Consider the following 21,539-nt stretch of genomic DNA (forward strand, 5'->3'; position numbering starts at 1 on the left):
ACTGATGACACTATAGATCAGACACGACACAAAAGCATCACTTTCATCACTGTCTGGTGTTGATATATTGCAGTTCACCCCTCAGACGACTACAATAGAAGAGAGAAATCCAGTCGTCTGCTAGCTGGTGTCTGAATACTGTGATATGCTCTGGCATGGCTGTGTTAGGACTGATGGCAATAAGGTGGTGTGACCAGTCACTGACCTACCGAGCCAGCCAATGTTTCTACCAAGTTGACGACGTTGAGAAACTAAAGTTTAGGCCACTTGTTTAGCGTTTGTAGCTGGACAGCCGAGCCTCGTCACCAGACAGCTAAAAATAATCGCCTGTTTCTTAAATTATGACTATCACAAAAACCACGGCCGTGCTTTTCCAGCTGATAAAAACAGCTCACCAGTCACTTTCTCCCACTGTCCCATGACAGATCTGTGAGATGTTCCACTGTTCCTGACCATAAAGGACCGTTTAAAACAGCGACTAACCACCCAGGAGTAAAAATCAGCCTTCAAACCTGAAACAAATGATGATTTAACATTTATCGCGATGTGTTTCGATATCGAACGATATGAAATTTTTATAAGATTTTTGGCCGTATCGCCCAGCTCCAGTGCTGAATTCTGAATCCCCCTGGTTTACAGGCACCCCACACTGGCGTATGGACCCTACAGACTATGCTACACTGTTCAACCACTCAGTGAAGTTTAAAGAAAGTTCATTTCGTTTTTGTAGCTCACAGCAAATCAGGCTGTGTTTTAAAGCAGGCTGCTTTTTCACTTAAACAGGTTCATTTTGGGGAAATTTTCATGTGTTTCAGTGAACATAAACATAAACCAATTAGTTGAACAAAAGATCCTTTTACACTACAAATCAGGCTGAATAGTGGCAATTAAATTGGAATGTTTTTACAGTAGTCGCTGAAACTGAGCAGTTTATTTCACGTCAAAAGGCAAAACATTGCCGAGTTAGCATTAGTATTAGTATCATCAATAGGCCCCCGACCTGACCCCCCCCCCACCCTTCAAAATTGGCCTGAGGACCCCCAATGGCTACCCACTTGTAGTTCAGGGCACAGCGGTTGGGAAACCCTGTCCTAATTCAAATCTAATCAAATTTATTTGTGACGCTTTTTCCAACAGATGTCGTCACAAAGCAGCTTCACAGAATTCCAGTAAAGACATGAAACACATTTTAACATGAACGTAAAAACCCCCCGTCATCCTTGTCTCCTTGCCCCTTGGAACTGAGTTATAAGGGGTAGTGGGTGAAATCTTCCTCTATGAAATGAGACCCTCAAATAAACAGAGCATCACTTCATTAACGGCTACCAGCGCCGCTCTGTAGGCGACCCTGCCCGTCTGCAGGGACAGCAGAGGAGGGGAAAGTTCAGCTCCTCACTGCTGGGCTTTAGTTACATTACATTTAGTTCTTGGGTTGCACTTGCAGAAAAGATTTGGGTGACTATTGACTTCTAGTGTTCGAAAAGCAACGATAGCCCTGTAGCTCCAGCACTACATCAATAAAAGTGAGAAAAGAATAAGCTTGAATGGCTGATCGACTATATATGGGTGGTTTTTTTCACCCAATTGTTACTTGTACTAACGCAAACCCTCATGTAAAGCCACATAAGCAGACGCTGTGTGCGCTTGATGATGGAATCAAAGCAGCTGAGAATCAAATGGTCGCCTAGGCAATAATGCATGAAATCACTTAAGTGTATGTTTAGTTAGGGTTTTGCAATGCATGTTAACACATCATGCATAACGTGAAACCTCCAAATCTCCAGATTTATGAAATAATATAACAGACTACATATGAGATCATGCAAGCGGTTTGAAAGCAAACTGTTGATCAAAGCAGTGAATGTGCGCTGCTGGGGTCTCTCTCCGACATGGCAAAGAGTTCAGTAGCTAAAATAAATGAATGCATGAGAGAGATCTTACCAGCACACTGAGTGTGGGAGTGAGAAAGAGGAGCAGACTCGCTCACATCGCAACAGACAGCCTGCCCGTGGGTGTCCTCAGGCCCAGTGCATTCTGGGAGTCTGGCTTCTTCCTGCAGGGGCCAGAGAAAGAGTCAACAAAGTGAACTTCCATTTCGACGAGCTGGACCCGACAACCCCATTCTGCTTTGGTTACTTTTGAATATTGACCAAAGCTGAATATGCACACAAAGAATTTGCCAGGCAAATCGCTGCTGATGCCCTGCACGTGACAACCTGGCTCTATACGTGGTTTCTGGGATGTGAGCACTAGTGGTGCGTAGATAAGTGGTATTTTCAGCCTGCCACTGTTTAGGAAGGAGCATCCCCTCTTAAAACCAGTCATCAGTGTAGCAGCTGGATGTCACACGGATCCACTGACTGATTATAACGAGACCACAGAGTGCATTTCAGTGCAGGATTAGGTGGTACAGAATTGGAGAGCAGACGATTATAATCGATAATTAACGCCTTGTAGTCGACACAATTAACCAATAGTTTGATTTTTGTTATTCTGCCTTAGAATGACAGTCTTTCAGAAGGCGTTCTTGTGAGAGCTGGAAATGGACGCGATTTAAGGCGGAATATACATCCGCGAAAATGTAAGGATACCAGGATCTCAGTTCTGTCATCACCGTCATCGCAAATAAGCCCAGATAATGCAGCATGCCTACAATTCAAGGCATGTTAACGTTACCTTAGCTGAATGAAAGCTCCCTGACTTAGTCGATCACATTTCAAAAGAATATTGGCTCTTGATCACCTCCTGCTGTCTAGTCCGTTTCATATGAATTAGTCCAAGGAAAGACCACTCTTCAGGGGTTAGACTTAGGCCCAATCCCATTTCTTATTTTTGCCCTTGCCCCTCGTTTTCAAGTGTCTCCTTGCCCCTTGGAACTGAGTTATAAGAGGCAGTGGGTGAAATCTTCCTCTATGAAATGAGACCCTCAAATAAACAGAGCATCACTTCATTAACAGCTACCAGCGCCGCTCTGTAGGCGACCCTGCCCGTCTGCAGGGACAGCAGAGGAGGGGAAAGTTCAGCTCCTCACTGCTGGGCTTTAGTTACATTTAGGGATCACACGCCTTCAAAGAGGGGGCAATTAATTGGGGTGAAATGGGATTTGGCCTTAGTCTAATAGGGACACCAGAGAGACTGCAACTCTTCCTCTCGCAGTGCCTCATCTATATCAGACAAGGCCACGGTCTTGTGCACGTAGACCGGCTGGTACTGAAGCGTGAATAATATTCTTCAAATTCCATCAGTGTATGGGATGCACATATGACACAAATGAGTTAAGAAACTGGACCCAAGCTGCAGTTGCTTTCTTATTCTAAACTCCCGTTCCTCCTTAAATGATGCAGCAGTACAGATGCCTTTACAGATCTCTGAATAACTACCGGCTCCATTTAAAGTGGAATGGAAAACAAACAAAAAGCTGCCCAAAGAGGAGCCTTACAGAAACTCATACATGAAACATTTGGCCCTGTTCCTATCATGGCCACAGGGTTAGTATTAGAAAACAATATCAACATAGATTTACATAATAATTGCTCAGTTTTGTTTTTACTGTTTTGCACAACAAAAATTTTTCAGATTTACTTGGTCTGTTGAAACTCATATATACAAACATACATGTGCTTTGATACATGTGTGTATGTATGCACTATATTTCCAAAGGTTTTCACTCATCCATCCAACTAATTAAATTCAGGTGTTCCAGTCACTTCCGTGGCCACAGGTGTATAAAGCCGAGCCCCTAGGCCTGCAGACTGCTTCTACAGACATTAGTGAAAGAATGGGTCGCTCTCAGGAGCTCAGTGAATTCCAGCGTGGTACCGTGATCGGACGCCACCTGTGCAGCAAGTCCAGTCGTGAAATTTCCTCACTACTAAATATTCCACAGTCCACTGTCAGTGGGATTATAACAAAGTGGGAGCGATTGGGAACGACAGCAACTCAGCCACGAAGTGGCCGGCCACGTAAAATGACAGAGCGGTCAGCGGATGCTGAGGGGCATAGTGCGCAGTGGTCACCAACTTTCTGCAGAGTCAATCACTACAGACCTCCAAACTTCATGTGGCCTTCAGATCAGCTCAAGAACAGCGTAGAGAGCTTCATGGAATGGGTTTCCATGGCCGAGCAGCTGCATCCAAGTCTTACATCACCAAGCGCAACGCAAAGCGTGGAATGCAGTGGTGTAAAGCGCCGCCACTGGACTCTAGAGCAGTGGAGACGTGTTGTCTGGAGTGACCAATCACGCTTCTCCTCCTGGAAATCCGATGGACGAGTCTGGGTTTGGCGGTTGCCAGGAGACGGTACTTGTCTGACTGCATTGTGCCAAGTGTAAAGTTTGGTGGAGGGGGGATCATGGTGTGGGGGTGTTTTTCAGGAGTTGGGCTCGGCCCCTTAGTTCCAGTGAAAGGAACTCTTAAAGCTTCAGCACCAAGAGATTTCGGACAATTTCATGCTCCCAACTTTGTGGGAACAGTTTGGGGACGGCCCCTTCCTGTTCCAACATGACTGCACACCAGTGCACAAAGCAGATCCATAAAGACACGGATGAGCCAGTTTGGTGTGAAAGAACTTGACTGGCCTGCACAGAGTCCTGACCTCAACCCCATAGAACACTTTTGGGCTGATTTAGAGCGGAGACTGTGAGCCAGGCCTTCTCGTCCAACATCAGTGTCTGACCTCACAAATGTGCTTCTGGAAGAACGGTCAAAACTTCCCATAAACACTCCTAACCCTTGTGGAAAGCCTTTCCAGAAGAGCTGAAGCTGTTATAGCTGCAAAGGGTGGGCCGACATCACATTAAACCCTATGGATTAAGAACGGGATGTCACTTAAGTTCATACGCATATGAAGCCAGACAAGCGAATACTTTTGGAAATATAGTGTGTGTGCATGTATATGTATAATACCTGAAAAGAACCAGAACTAGCACAAAACTAAACAGAACAGTTGGAGAACCGGCCAGCAGATGATCGATTCATCCATCGATCCTCCAAATGGAACAAGACCAGCGACGTGAGCAGAGCTTAAATCGGGCCTCATGTTTAAGTCCAAACCCAAATACAGTGCAGAAACACTCTGTCTGAGCCCGATTCTACATACAGCATCACGTTCTTAGACTGAACCTGACCTGAGCCCAACAAAATTCTGTCCAAGCCCGACCAACATACATCACGTTCCGAGCCTGAGACCGACCAGAGGGCAACAAAACTGCCTGAAACTGACCAAAACCACAGAATGAATCCTGACAGGACAAGTTACCATGTAGTACAACAAAAGCACCATTAGAGTGCGGATAAACACAACGCAATATAAAATAATCTGCGGTCCAAAATTCTGCTTTAACACACACATAGATACATACATATATATATATATATATATATACACATACATACACACACACACACACACATATTTTTTTTTTTTTTGTCAAAAGCTTTTAAGCTGCATCTCAAACTCTTTTAATCTGGGTAAACTTTCCATACTGTGCTTTCCATACTGTGCGAGATGTTACACTTTACCTCTATAACACAAATTTTTTTTTTTTTAATTTAAAAAAAAAAAAAAGACAATTATATGGATATTTAACAAGATCTGTTTGGCCAAAAAAATTTAAGTGTACTGCACTAAACTGCTGAATCTATTTCACTGCTTACGTCTCGTTTTCTACCAAGCGCAGGCCTCGTAGACCTCGGGCCCATGAGCAGTCGGGTTCAGACAAACACTTCAAGCTCTAAGAGAAAGCATTAAATCTCCGAGCAACAGGGCAAAAAAATGCAAGACTTTCCTCTTCGTTTCCTGCGCATTCTGCTCTCTAGCGCACGTTAAGTGCAAGTACGATGTCAGACACCTACACGTTCATAGATATGCATAAGCAGAAGTCCAAACCAGCCTTAAGCGGAACAGAAGAGAGACAGAATACATACTTGTGGAGGTTCATCATCATGTTCCTGGAGATCTTCCTCACCACTGAGCAGAGTTTCTGAACAAAAAACCAAAAAAAGAAAGGAAGATTTCAGAATCAGACAATAACTTACATGCACAAAGATCTCCTCACCATCCCACGTGCCCTCGCAGTGACCTGACTCCTGTTATGACAGCGAGCCCCGCTGATCATATGCCGAGTCTGCTCTGCAGTCATGCAGTGAGAAGACCGGTGGATTAGCGCTTGAGCTCTCTTCTCAGAGCCTGAATCGCTTTGAGTGCAGCCAAAGAAGGCAGCGTGTCTCAGGCAGAACAGCCATAGAAGGCTGGGGTCTGGAGTCAGGGGCCCCTGGAGCACCGAGGCCTTGGGGTCACGCTTCAGGGATGGCTGGCTGCCCTGTGGCTCTGGGGATTAAAAAGGATTATATTCTCTAAGGGGTTTGGATACTGACGCCGAACAAGTGTCCTCTTGAGCATCAGCATTAGCGGATCAAGACCAGCGTCAACATCAACACCGGAGGCCTTACCTTGGAGCCTTTGGACTGCATGACTACATCACTAAAGTCATTTAAATGTGAAGTATGCAACTAAAAGGGCTCATATCATGGAAAGCCTTCCTAAAAAAAGTTGGAGTTCACTATGTAAAGACGTATAGGTTCACTCCCCAGCCCATATGGTCCATTCATAGGAGCTAAACTACAAAAACAGCCTGCTTCGTATTAAAATCATAAAAATCGACACATTCATCCACCTATTCAGCTCCACCCATACACACTGATCAGCCAAAACATTCTGACCGCCTCCTTGTTTCTACGCTCACTGTCCACTTTATCAGCTCCACTTACTGTATAGCTGCACTCTGTAGTTCTACAGTTACAGACTGTAGTCCATCTGTTTCTCTGATACTCTGTTACCCTGTTCTTCAGTGGTCAGGACCCCCATGGACCCTCACAGAGCAGGTACTATTTGGGTGGTGGATCATTCTCAGCACTGCAGTAACACTGACGTGGTGGTGTTGCGTTAGTGTGTGTTGTGCTGATCTGAGTAGATCAGACACAGCAGTGTTGCTGTGTGTTTTTAAAAACCTCAGTGTCGCTGCTGGACTGAGAACAGAACCAAAAATATCCAGCCAGCAGCATCCTGTGACCACTGATGAAGGACTAGAGGATGACCAACACAAACTGTGCAGCAGCAGATGAGCTGGTGTCTCTGACTTTACATCTACAAGGTGGACCGACAAGGTAGGAGAGTCTAATAGAGTGGACAGTGAGTGGACACTTGAAAACTCGAAAACTCCAGCAGCACTGCTGCGTCTGATCCATCATGAGATCATGCACCATGTCGATGGAGAATGCGCTGCAGGTGGTTCTGCATGGAAACTTTCTGAAAAACGTTTCCATTTAGCACCAAAAAGGGTTCTTCTGCTCTTACAATATCAAGGCTGATGCAATAGAAGAACCCGTTTTGGTGCTAAATGGAATCTTTTTCAAAAAGGTTCCATAGAAAACAAGCTGCAGCACATTCTGAATCCATCTGAACCCCTTCATGACACAGAGAACCCTTTAATCATGCAAATGGTTCTTTGAGTGTTCACGGTTCACAGAGTGTTCAAGCATTTTCTTTACTAAAGAACCCTGGAAGATTCGGTCACGTGACGTCACCGAGTAGGAGGCGCTCATGAGGGTCATTTCAGGCCGGTTCATCACATTAATGACAGGTTTGAATCACTGACCTAAACGAGTGTGAACCGCCGAGTCAGAGATCGGATTTGAGCAACGGGTCCTGTAAAGTGAAAGTAGCACAGGACCTTCAGATGGGATCAGAGAACTAATCTGAACAAGTTAATGGATTTTTAAATACATTATTTTAAAAAGTGCATTATTTTGCAAAGGAATTAGTAAAATGTAAATAACTGAAGTAAACACAGGGTTTCAAAGGCAGTTCCAGGACACATCAGTGTGATGCTCAGCATAAATTATAAAGCATATCCAAAACTCCTGAGAGATTTTCTCTAGCATGATTTGTGAGACGGTAGTGAAAAGGTACATTAGGCGGATTCTGAGGTACTGTTGAAAAGGGCTTTCACAAAATCCTCACACCTGTGATCCCCCACTGCCATTACAAGCTAAAGAGAGCAGCTCCACCGTAAATGCAACTGTAGTGAAAGTAAAAGACGTGGGCGGCTACAGTGGCTGTGCAGCGTGATTATTACATCATAGTGCTAAAACCTCCATCTGAAGCAGATCATTCAATTACCTCATAAGAGGACTCACCAATTAGTGTTATCCAGGTTATAAAGTAAACAATCTGCCTGGTTCAGAGTGACTGAGCTGCCAAAAGCCTGCCAAACGTTGGCAAAAATCCCCAGACAAGTTTAATTAAAACCTAAAAACTAAATGGTGCTTTTGTTTGTTTATGGTCAGCCATGGAATGTTTTGCCCTCTGTTTGGTTGCCGTTATATGCAATAATGTTAGAGCCTAAACTAGAAGTGCAACATTTTAGGTTTTGCTCAAATTTTGCGGCATTTTTTTGACAAATATTCAGATGCAGTGCGTCTTTAGTGCTGCGGTTCTCCAAAAAGCAAGTATGGTGCACTATGAAAACTTTAGTTACAGGCTCATCAACTGATTTGCAATGCCATCCTCACCGTGTGACTCCCCGTCTGTGATGCAGTCTGGTAGACGCTTCTGGGACAAGGTGGAGCCTGCAAGCTCCTCGCTCTCAACCCCTGAGTCGTGCGGTGTCTCTTGCTCCCGGTTCAATCCTCGCTTCTCGACTTCTCCACAGTCGCCCTCTTCTACTTTCTTGGGCTTCAACTCCTCTTCCTCAACCACAGTTTCTCTCAGACCGTTCTCCACTCCGTCTAGCCCAAGCACGGCTGGCTCCTCTCCAACAGGAGGCGTGGGCAGAGCACAGTCCTCGTCCCATTCCAGCGACGAGCCATCCAGGTCCCCCACAACCTGAACATAACATGATTCTAGTTGTTCTGGTGGGGATATTTTGTTACAAACATGCTGAATGTTTTTCGTACCAATGTGTAGACTTCCCAAAAAAAAGTCCTGATTTAACTGAGGCCTACAGTATGCAATGACTACATATTGAATAGGTCAGGGGTCGGCAACACACGGCTCTTTTACTGACCTGTCACGGCTCCACAGCTGAATCAGATCAGTAGGTAATAATAAAATAATCCTCCTCTACAGTAAAATAAAGCTCTGCTGATCCTTCAACTCAGTTTAACAGTAAATGGTCTTAAACGCTGGAGTTAATGTAGAACTGCTGATTCACCCTTTAACCCTGAAGATCAGTGCAGACGGCTGGTCACCATAGCAACACAGACAACAGTCTCGCCCAGCTAGTAGCTACGAAACGGCAAAGAGAGAGATTTAAGACGAACATCGATAATCTGGAGACGAATGGACTGATTAGTGTTTAGTCACTCCAGCTGGTTTCCTGATACATTTAACCTGCAACGAGAAACTGAAACACTAAAAAGTCACAAAGCTGAGGTCAGATTGTCATTCGCCAGCTTTTGGTTCAAATTTTCCAGTTCCATCTTAAATGGTACAACAGTTACATTCTGGCACCTCAGTCACCACATCAGTCTGGCACATCAGTGGAACAGGGAAATTCCAACAAGAAGCTGGTGAACGAGAAGCAAATTCAGCCTCATTACAAGTTTAACGTTGACAGACATTTTATGAGAAACGATCTACTCTTGAGGAAAAGTTTACTGCTGGACATGCGAGAAAAGCGGCTATAGCTGAGCTACAGCTTAAAGCGGAGCAAAGTCAGTCTTTTCATATATATTATATTTTTAGTCTATATTAGCACATCACCACATACTGAGACACATTTACAGCCAAGATGGTAAAACAGACCAAATGCTGTGGCTCCCAAGTTGGTTTGATTTTTGTTGAAAGGACAAACGGCTCTTAACATTTGGGTTGTGACCCCTGGTCTAGGTTTATGAAGCGTCTTACTGAAAGGCAAATTTCTGTGATTTTTCTAAATCCTTGCATAACTCAAACACTGAGAAGTAAACATGAAACAGTTGATTGTAGAGACTCAGATGTCCTTACAGTGGAGGTGATAGGAACCAGGGGTCACCATGACCACAACACAACCAGACATTTTATTTACTCTCCAGAACCACCAGAGAACCTACACATCTTCTGAGCTTTAATAAGAAATGTTGATCACGTTAAAAGAACGGTAACCTCTGCTATTTTGCCTTACAATGCCCTGCATGTATCCCTCCACCCTGCATCTACCTAAAACACCTTAAATAAGTTGAAGGGTAACACCGTTTGGATGCTCCGCTGTAGATGCTTTGTGAATGGTCAGTACATCTTTAAGTAACATTCAACTAAAATTTCCAATAAATGCAACTGAGCTTCAAGTTCGGTATGAAAGGTTGTATTAAGTCTATTCTTAATCCTAACCTCAAGGCAAAGCCTACACCTACTTTCAGCTGAACATCCCCAGACAGCGTGTTAATGATTGAGGCATCAGTACCACTTTAGAATAAGACTACCCTTATAAGCGGTTTATGAACGATTCAAAACTAGTTTATTAACCAGCAACCATTGCAGTTTAACTACACACTTAAACATGGTTTCTTTTGTAAAGAAAATGGTTCTATATAGAACCATGAACACTCGAAGAACCCTTTGCATGATTAAAGCGTGTCTGCATCATGAAAAAGTTCAGACTGATGGAGAACAGACCCTTTTTAAAAATGGTTCTAGATTGCACCAAAAAGGGTTCTTCTATTGTAACAAGCCTGGCGTTGTAACAATAGGGGAACCCTTTTTGGTGCTATAGAGAACTCTTTCAAATATGGTGCTATATAGACCCATCTACAGCGTGTTCTCCATCAACTTGAAGAACTATTTCATGATCCAAAGAACCCTTTAATCATGCAAAAGGCTTCTTGTTATATGGAACCTTTTTCTTATCTAATGGCCCCTTAAAGGACCATCACTTTTCAGCATGCATATAAATGAATGCGAGTTCGGTATTAGGCAAATAATTGCTGACCTTTTTATTTGTGCGTTATAAGCGCTTATTAATGTTGTTTACGGCCTAATTAATAACCTTCAATAAACTAATTTTAAACCATTCATAAGTGGCACCTAGGTATCTGTAGAACGTCTATAGTGGGCCATCCAAATAAAGTGTGACCCAATGAAGGATTTCATATCAAAGCACTCTGAAAGACTGATTTTTGATAAATCTTGTATTTTTCAACACGAAGCCTATTTAATTCCGTTTGCCTCAGACACGTACTGAGATATTCACATCTCAAATGATGTCTTTTTTTGGGGACCCCCTGTATAAATATTAATAAAAAGGGGGAATGAAGGGTGTCTCTTTGCTAGAGCTTCTTCCTAGGCTGGGCTAAAATCCAGTACCTCTCAGTTTGAAGAAGCGTTCCATGCTGGACTAACAACAGTACCCACTCATATCGCTCCTAATAGCCTGTACTGACTAAACTCTGGCCTGTCAGGGTAACAACAAACTCTCCTTCAATTTCTAACTTAAAGCCTTGGAGTAGAAGCTTTCCAACCATATAATACATCTTTTGAACAGCATGCGGCCCAAAGGTGACTAATAGGAGTCGTCCAAGAATGCTATGGCTCAGGCCGAGCAGGGTACCTGCTGCACGTTGTCTGGCGTCTGACTGCTGGCCTCTCTGCTGTCCTGCGGGGTCTTCAGTTGATCCAGCTCTTCACGCAGCTGTTGCTTCTGATTCTCCTGCTCCTGCACCCTACACACCAACGCAAAGGCCATGGCATGAAAAACTAGCTCCAGTGTTAAATACACACAGTCTCTCAACCTACTATGCCTGAATATGTACTGCTGACCAACAAGAGCAGAACATACTGTACCCAATCCGTATGGCCATGCAATGTCCCATGATTCTCAAAGTCCAGCCGCAGTGCTTGGGCCCCAAACAGCTGCTGCAGTCCCCGAAACCACCCAAAGTCCTCACACCCAGGCTGATAACAGTCTCCCCATGCCTTTTATCTTACCCCCCCTCCTCCTCCTTCAACTGTGGCCGTGGAAACATGCCATGTGTCAAATTAGAGCCAGTCTTCTCGGACTGAACCAAAAATGGAAGGTCCACTAGAACGGCCCCGCGGAGCCGGGCTGGCATATATGGAGCTCATGTGTGCTGTTCTAGCCCTCCCCCTCAAAACTCCAGCACTACCTTTAAAGTTAGCCAGAGGAGCAATTCCAGAGACCTTAAAATAAGCCAGTCAGAAAACATTCAAGTGTGTTCAATAAAACAGTATCTGAACCAGGTCCGCTACACCAGGTGCGCCAAACCCAACCACTATAAGGGCCTTATTTAAAAATCTCAACAAGTCGGCCGTTTATATTTGAATACACCAAAACATCAACAGCAAAATACAGTCACCTGTAACCCAAATATTACATGTGAATGCTCGATATATTTAGGCTACAGTGGCTACAGATAACTGTTAAGTCTCTCTAACCTCTTCAACTCCGAGACCACCGGTGGGTCCAAAATGCACTCGGTCATGTTCTTCATAACGTTCATACTCCATAAGCTCCATTCAGAAGCTGGGCGTCGTGTGAGGCTGTAGCTCTTCTCTCCAGTCTAATAGACGGTGATGTCATTTTAAACCCTTATAATAAAAGAAGCTGAACTCAGTTTGTTTTTCTACTGAAAGTCGAGCCGTTTTTCCCCAAATCTGGGCTCTAAACTATAAACAGACGGCGTCTCTTCAGTGATCTGCTCTGGAAACATCACTTTTAGAAAATAATACAAAGAGCATCAGAGATTTTTGGCTTTCAGCAGTGAATTGTAAGCATGTAGTGATATGTGGAGATCATAAAACACAAAAACTATACATATGTTTTATGCAGTTACTGAATAATTTGCCTTATGATTTGATCCTGTAAATTCAGATGGAAAAACCAAGACATACTCTGGAGAATAAGGGGTTAAACATCCCCAGGATGTAGGCGTTTTAAACCTACCTGTGTGCTCGGTCTCGGAACTTGACACTTTCTTTGCTGCAAGTTCATGAAATCTTGGATCCGTTTCTGAGCTGCTGAGTGTTTACAGTGTTTAGTGTTTACAGTGTTTATGTTGGTTGAATTGCAGCTGAAACATACCAGCTATGTTTGGTGATTTGACGTACAACTGGGTAAAAAACCACAGGCCCATACATTGTTGCTGGCATTGGAACGTCAATGCAAATTACGTTGCAGTGCATGCTGGGGAATGTAGTGCTGCTGATTGTGAAATGGGCTAATAGAAAACTAAAATAACTTACATGGCCGGTTTGGACTGTGCCACGGGCCTGATATGGGCACTGACCTGTGCCACAGGCCTCACAAGGGCACTGCACCTTTCAGTGAACGTTTACGTTAATGAACCACAGAAGGGTCGTTCTATGAGGTCAGGGCTAAATGGACCTGCCGGTTCTGAATCATTTTCATTTTCAAAAGTCAAATCTTTTTTTTTTTTTTTTTCCCACCATGAAATGGCACAAATGTAATATTACAATACTTGGCGATGCACAATACATATGATTTCATTTTTCAGAGACCCAAGTTGGTTCAGATGTAAAAGCCTTGTAGTGTCCCACTTCCTTGCAACGATCAAAAATCGTTATTTATTACGCCGAGTCAATAGCTCAATATTCACAGCATGCACGGAAAATTGATCATGATAACGATAAAATATAGTCATATGGCCCAACTTAAAAAATAAAAAAAATAAAGAAAAAGGTGCCTTTATAGAACATAAAACACATTTTTATATTATATATTTTTATATTTTGGCACAAAGCATTGAATTATAGCCACCCTGATCTTGGGGCGGGGGGGGGTGGGGGGGGGGGTGGGGGGGTGTGTGTGTGTGTGTGTGTGTATTTCAACAGCCTGCTGTGCTGTCTCTTATAATTATCTGGTAAAACAATGCTAGGATTTTTCTGTGAATGTTGTGTCAATAAATAAATGAATAAATTAAATAGATAAATAAATAGGGACAGTGTGGATGTCATGTTTGATAGACTCTGCCAGGAATGCAGAAAATGGCAAACGTTCAAAAAGCTTTTTTTTTTTTCTTTCCTGAATGCTTTACCAATGTCCCTAATTCATAATTTATTTTTTAGCAGACAGGAAAAAAAATTCATTTAAATATTTTTTAATTTTAAATTTCGATATAAACTGCCCCCCTCCCCCCCCAAAAACCCTACCTTTCGGATTTTTAGTCATTTTGATTCGTTTTATTTTCTACAACCTTTTACATCAGAAAGCCAAACAAAGTTTTATTTACATTTTAGTGGTCCCTTTTATTTTAAACACAGGGCATGGAACAAAGCTATATATAAACAAACTATACAGAGACTTTTTTTAAACAGCCGTTTCGTCTCTTGGAATAAAAACTTCAACACGTTAATAACGAATTTCTATATTTAACCTTGAAAAACATTTCTGCCGGGCAGAGCCGGTTAAACGTCGTGGCACTTCACAGAAAGACTCAGAAGCAGCCACTCATTACGTTAATCAGACCCTGACAGTGAGCAGCAGTAACATATTTTGGGTGGAGTATTCCACACATCTGCTTCTCGACTCCGCCCACTCACCTGACCGACAGGTGCAGGATCTCTGTACGGGAGCGGCGCATGTTGCTGGCCATCTTCAGCAGCTCCTTCTCCAGAGAGTCGGTGTACTGCTTCAGCTGCTCCAGGCTGTGAGCCCACTCGCCCCGTCGCTGCTCCAGCTGCACCTGCAGGCCCTGCGGAGCCCAACGTGGAGCAAAGCAAGAGCATGGAAAACGTCACCGACGGTCGAGATCGCTTCAGCACAGCAGGCTGGCCTTGACACGCAGCCGCTCTGACCACTCAGGCTGGTACTCATGATTATCTCTAGGTCATGGGGTCATGTAGTCAGAGAGCACATGCTCCACAGAAAGTGCCCCTGCTTAGGAAGCTCTGTACTGGTTTGGCAAGAGCAGCACGTTACAGCCAGGAGAAACCAGCAGGCAGGCAGTCGTGTTAGTTAATATACCTCCAGCACATATTTCTACTTCAAATCTTCTGACTGCGATTATGAACAAAGAGCCAAGTATACATGAGCAACAATAAAGATTTGTTTTAAATTTAGAGGAAAAGTTTTCAGACACTGTATACCAAAGCGGAAACTTTACAGGAGAAGGAAAAAATCCTGCTTTACTTTTAATGCGAGTCAATGGAACCAGACGTCTTTCTAAATCATGTTGGGCCGTTTCTTTTGGTCCATTCGTCAGGAAATTTACACACACACACACACACACACACACACACACACACACACACACACACACACACACACACACACACACACACACACACACACACACACACACACACACACACACACACACACAGACACACAGACACACAGACACACAGACACACACACATCTTTTGCAACATTTCTACAGATGTTTTTCATATTTATGAGCTATAAGAATGTAAATTTGAATAAATATACACAGATCAGCCATAACATCATGACCACCTCCTCGTTTCTCCACCCATTGTCCACTTTATCAGCTCCACTTACTGTATAGCTGCACTCTGTAGTTCTACAGTTACAGACTGTAGTCCATCTGTTTCTCTGATCCTCTGTTACCCTGTTCTTCAGTGGTCAGGACCCCCATGGACCCTCACAGAGCAGGTACTATTTGGGTGGTGGGTCATTTTCAGCACAGCAGTAACACTGACGTGGTGGTGGTGGTGTGTTAGTGTGTGTTGTGCTGGTAAGAGTGGATCAGACAGCAGTGCTGCTGGAGTTTTTACACAGTGTGTCCACTCACTGTCCACTCTATTAGACACTCCTACCTCGTCGGTCCACCTTGTAGATGTAAAGTCAGAGACGACAGCTCATCTGCTGCTGCACAGTTTGTGTTGGTCATCCTCTGGTCCTTCAGTGGAGCTGATAAAATGGACAATGGGTGTAGAAACAAGGAGGTGGTCACAATGTCAGGCCTGTTTAGTCTATGTACTCGCAAAGAGTCTGAACATTCGCTTCTCCTCACTAAACAGGGACACGACAGCAGGGTTGCACTGCATATAGTCTGTTAATTATCATCACCGTGTTTGCCTGGACGGACACCACAGAAGGCTGCAACATGCAAATTAACCCACATTTTTGACACCTTTTTTTTTTTTTTTATTGCACTGCGAACATCCAGACCAACCACATGTGCTCATGATGTGTGTTTTAAGGCTGATCATGTACCACCAGGTATCAAAATATGTAGTAAAATGGAATTTTGCCAACATTGTAAAGATCCCGGCTCAGTTAAAACAGATCAATACGAGGCTCCAGCACTTAATGGCTTGGCATTGCACACTGCATAGAGGCAAAAAGTGCCCAACGTGCTTCTTACACTAAAGCCACTTGTGCTGTGTAATAAGTCACACCGCAAAATGAAGTTTCACACAAGCCGTCACCCTCAACTGTCTAACGTCACTAAAAATGGAGTAAAAACTTTGTTAAAATGTTAAAACTCAGCACAACTCCAGCACAGCAGATGGTGCTAAACCAACAACATAAACATTTCACACAACGCACACGAGAAAAAGACAACGGATCATTTGAAAATGGCCTAATGGTCATTTTAGGTCAGAAGTAACGAAGACGGACACTCACCCAGCCTAATCCGTGTGTGGATTGACCCTCCACGCTGCCTCTCTGCATAGTGAGAGTATGGCTTACGTAGATGAGCTGACTTGGCCTCAGTGTGCGCGGTTAACAAGTAGGGAAAAGTGTGCATACCATTCGTGGTCAGGGACAGTTATGTAATGTGGCCTGCAGTGCTCCTCAGATGAGAAATGGACAATAGTCTTATTATGTAATCTAAACGCTCAGGCTTTGAAGCAGAGCATCACCAAAAAACTCAACATTTCCAGCTCTGTGTCTAGGCTCTAAGGTAATTTGACCAATGCAGATGTGTCCACTCAACTTCAAGCCCAACTAAAGGGCAAACAGGTTAAACCCTGATCATTTCGATAACCATCAATTACTGTCTATTACTAAACGATTAAAGCAATAAAGACCCTGGGAGCCTAAATCTACTTGTGTTTTATAGCAAGTTACTCTTGCTTTTGTGGGCACACTGTATAATTAACATACCGCTGCTGTTGGAACAAAACCTCGTATCTCCATTTTTATCGTTTTCCAGTTTAGTTTTTTTATTTATTTTTTTTTTTTTACATAATTTGAAAACACCTTTTGTCCTTTATATTGCATCAAACTTTCATGATGAACGTGCCAAAGGAAGAGGCCCAAAATAGCTTGGAAAGACGTCTGGTTCCATTGACTTCCATTAAAAGTAAAGTAGGCTTTTCCTTCTCCTGCAAAGTTGACATTCTAGAGATACAAGGTTTTCTTCCAACAACAGCGATATTATCATAATATTTTCCAACATCTCCATTTTTGATGTTTTTCAGTTTTTGTCATCATTCAAAAATGTCTGTTGCCCTTTACATGGCCCAAAAATACTACAAATAAAAGTCTGGTTCCATTGACTTCCATTAAAAGTAAAGTAGGTTTTCCAATGTCCAATAAATTATATTTCGCCAATATTCTTCTTTCTCGACGTAAAAAGGGCAGTCCTAATCTTGGGTCGCGCACATATAAACAGCTTTCTCACTAATCACAAGGCTGAGGTGGCTTTAAACAATATGGCTTTAATAAAAACACCCCTACAGTTTCCTTTTCTCTGTTCAAGCTGGAGAAACTCACCATGGAAAAAGCTAACCACCAAGCGAAAGCTAACCTAGCAAGCATTACTGAGCTAGCAGGAACTCGCACTCACTCAGCTGTTTGGTCAACCAGCCTCACCAGCATTACACGTCCAGCAGTGAGGCGAGCACGACCCTTACCTTCTTCAAGACGCCGCCATATAGAAGCCGAAAGTCCACAACATGACCCGTCTGTAAAGAGCCTGATTGCTCATTTCTCCCTGCATCACTCACTCTGTTGGGCGTAGTTCTGCTTCTGATGTAGCAGCTCAGAGTGCAAGACTGAGGGCTGTCAATCACCAACGCCCATCTGAATATCAGGACACGCGGCTCTCACATCTGATAAACTGGCTTTAAGCAGCGTTTCATTACATTTCTATTGTGTCTCAATGTATGATGTTTCAATGACCATTTAAACATCATACGATTTTTTAAAAGTGGTTCATTTCACAGCTTCCTTCATTTCCTCTGTTAGACATTAACATTAAAAATACATCCACAAGACATTTCTCTCTTTATACTGCAGCGAAAGAACAGAAGCCACATCACCCACAACGCTGTACTGCAATCTGTTAGAGCGTCTGCATGTACCACAGGAACATTGTTATTAAGTAAATATGACTTTTGACCCCCTTAGTTGACCATAACAATGCCATAGTATAGTAACGATGAAAGAATCTGCTTGTACTGCTGTATAATTCCTACACAGCGCAAACTGTTGTTAGACATAATAGGATGTTGCTTATTAACACACCCAGCCGCTTCTCCCTTTTCAAGACATTCATTGATATTTATTTAGCGTTATTGATAAATTGTCAATATACTTCAAACATTGAAAACACAAAGAAATTAAACTTCAAAACATGCCGTCAGACGGTCTTAGAGTTCAGGAAGCCTCAAGCCTCTGTTTGTGTGCAGGAGCCTGACGAAGCAAAGGCCGTGATCGAAATAGCATACGGTGTACCGCACACTGCTCGTCGGTAGCAGACAGTCGGGCTGAGCGATTTGGAAAAAATATCTAATTGTGAATTTTCAGATCGTTATTGCGATGATTTAAATCACGATTATTTGGAAATTGAAGCCCAGGCCTGTTACTTGGGTAAAAAGTCAATTTTCCAGGCCTGTGATCTGAACACTGAACACACCAGACTGCCACTTGGTTGTGGTCGTGTTGTCATAGCATACAGATGTGTGGTCTAACTCATCCTCAGGCATATATCCTGATATAAGGTTAAAGTTAAGAGGACAATGTTATCAGGAGCAAAAAAAAAAAAAAAAAAAAAAAAGCTATAATTAAAATTGCAGCGCTTGCCGTTTGAAAACTGCAATTTCAAATTTTTAAATTGCACTCGCAAAATAAAAATAATCTTTCAGCCCTAGTATACAGTACAGTATCCAGTATACACTGTATGACAGGCCAGGGGTGCAAGACTGGCTCAGTGCGACTTCGTATGGGAGCCTAAAGAAAGACGACGCAGAGCTGATTGCTTGGCTGGGTCACTCTTTTATCCACATTATGCAGAAAAGGTCATTTTTGAATAGACAGTGAGCAAATTACACAACTTTTATAGGCTTGTGTGTTATTGTTTGCTCTCTGGTATCTGCTATCCGGCGCTATAAGTAAACTTTGACTTTTTACCCCTTAATAGACTAAATTTAATGGTAATACTACAGTAACTACAGTAATAAAATATAATCTGCTTCTACTTCTGCACAAGTCACACAAAAGCGCAAACCTATTATATAGACAAACCGGATGTTGCTCATTAATAAGGCTAATTGTTTAATCTCACCTTTTAAGTGCGTCTTCAAAACCAGCAGAGAGCGCTGGCGTGGCTTCAGCATTGCATTTCTTTCATTTTGCTGTTTTTAGCATATAGAAGAAATGCTGAATCCAGATCTATTAAAAATACTCAGCCAGCTACGTCAGAGGTTACGACCACGAATGGATGCCTTGCATTTTGGAATACAGTATACGCTCACCGGCCACTTTATTAGGTTCAGCTGCTTCTTAACACAAATAGCTGATCAGCCAATCACACGGCCGCAGCTCAATGCATTCAGGCATGTAGAGGTGGTCAAGACGACTTCCTGAAGTGCAGACCGAGCATCAGAACGGGGAAGAAAGGGGATTTAAGGGGCTTTGAACGTGGCGTGGTTGTTGGTGCCAGACGGGCTGGTCTGAGTATTTCAGAAACTGCTGATCTGCTGGGATTTTCACACTCAACCATCTCTAGGGTTTACAGAGAACGGTCCGAAAAAGAGGAAATATCCAGTGAGCGGTCAGTTGTGTGGACGAAAACGCCTTGTTGATGTGAGAGGTCAGAGGAGAATGGGCAGACTGGCTCCAGATGATAGAAAGACAACAGGAACTCAAATAACCAACCAGAATCTCTGAGGAACGTTTCCAACACCTTGTTGAAAGTCTGACAAGAAGAATTAAGACAGTTCTGAAGGCAAAAGGGGGCCCAGCCTTTTACTAGCAAGGGGTACCTAATAAAGTGGCCATGTAAAGTGAGTGTATATCACAGCTTGGGCAGCGTACTGGAAAAATTTCCAGAGCAGTATGTCATCATACCTTTGGCATACTGTAGAAATTCATACTGGACAGATGCGGCACACTACCTACTACCTCTGAGCAGAATCAGCACACGAGCAGTCGGTAGCCGACTATTCAAACCAATGACTCGTCCTTTATTTTATTTATCTTTTTTAAATGAACCATTTTTATGAGGAAATTTTGTTTTAAGGACCTCCATGTGTTTTAAAAGTTCTAAAAACTCTACATCTCTACAAAACTTTTCAGAGTTGAAGAATAAAAGCTCTGCTCACCTGGAGCTTGAGATCAATGCTGTTGTCCTGGGCTTCCTGGCTCTTCGTTTGGCCTCGAAGTGATGCGAGAACTGCAAGGGTGTCCTGTTCAAACTCCCGCCTCTGAAGAACACCACACGCAGAGTTAAAGCCCACACCGCACTACACAGCCCACATTTAAGGCAACAAAACAGAGGTCTGTACTCCTGTGGATTCCCACGGGACCCGTCACAGTATTTTGCATATATTAGAGGTCAGTTTGCCTTGACAGAACTGAGCGGGCAGGAGCGGGACAAATGATTCGGATTTTCTTCAAGAGCGGGCGGGAGCGGGATGAAATTTCACGCAGACCTCTACAATAAACACTGAGGTCAGCTACTAGCATTTAGCACTAGTACAAGGAAACTAGAGCTATGGGAATGACCATGTTAAACCTGCAATGCAACAAGGGGCCACAGAAGAGGCTCCTTGACCGAGTGATGGTTGTTGAGTGCTGGCATAAGAGAGTAAGCAGTAAATGGTCAAATGGTTGTTTAAAACAGTCATAACTAGCCCTCCATCTGAAGATGTACTATCCTGCATGTGCACCAACCCTGATCCAATACACCCATCCAGCCAATAAAGACCTTCTGAAGAAACTCACTGGTTGGATGGTTAGGCGTAGTTCTTGAGGGGAAGGGTTAGTGACCACTGGTTTGGTACAGGTTAGCTTTAAAGGGGAATCCTGAATATTTTTCAAACTTTCTGAATCATTCAGAGTGACGATGTGGAAACAATTCATTGTAGAGAAATTTCCTGACTCAGATTTCTTTAGTGCTACTACACAAACGTTTTATTTACTATCCAAAACAAGCACCATGAATGTTTATTAAAAATGTTTTAAGCCAAAAGCTTCTCAAAAGTATCCTAAAACAGTGTCTCAGACATCAGGCAGTGAATTCATAACCATACCATGTAATACATTTCTGTGAGGGAGCTTTTAGAGGTGGACGTCTGGTTCCCATCACCACCACTGCGAACAGTTCTGA

At 43.2% G+C, this 21,539-nt stretch overlaps 1 protein-coding gene across 5 annotated transcripts in view; it reads right to left on the bottom strand.

Annotated features, from left to right (window-relative positions):
* The window catches only part of LOC108437957 (lymphoid-restricted membrane protein), a 78,927-nt gene that overhangs the window by 21,583 nt on the left and 35,805 nt on the right, over positions 1–21,539 (bottom strand). For all 5 annotated transcript variants that reach the window (XM_037537703.1, XM_037537706.1, XM_037537714.1 and 2 more), the window contains exons 16-21: positions 20,533–20,634; positions 14,554–14,705; positions 11,585–11,696; positions 8,571–8,883; positions 5,925–5,980; positions 1,942–2,053 (exon numbers count right to left, since the gene is read on the bottom strand). In XM_037537703.1, coding sequence (XP_037393600.1) covers positions 1,942–2,053; positions 5,925–5,980; positions 8,571–8,883; positions 11,585–11,696; positions 14,554–14,705; positions 20,533–20,634 — 847 coding nt within the window. The remainder of the gene's footprint in view (positions 1–1,941; positions 2,054–5,924; positions 5,981–8,570; positions 8,884–11,584; positions 11,697–14,553; positions 14,706–20,532; positions 20,635–21,539) is intronic.

Source organism: Pygocentrus nattereri, chromosome 1 (genome assembly GCF_015220715.1).
Source record: "Pygocentrus nattereri isolate fPygNat1 chromosome 1, fPygNat1.pri, whole genome shotgun sequence".
In the NCBI taxonomy this organism is placed as follows: domain Eukaryota; kingdom Metazoa; phylum Chordata; class Actinopteri; order Characiformes; family Serrasalmidae; genus Pygocentrus; species Pygocentrus nattereri.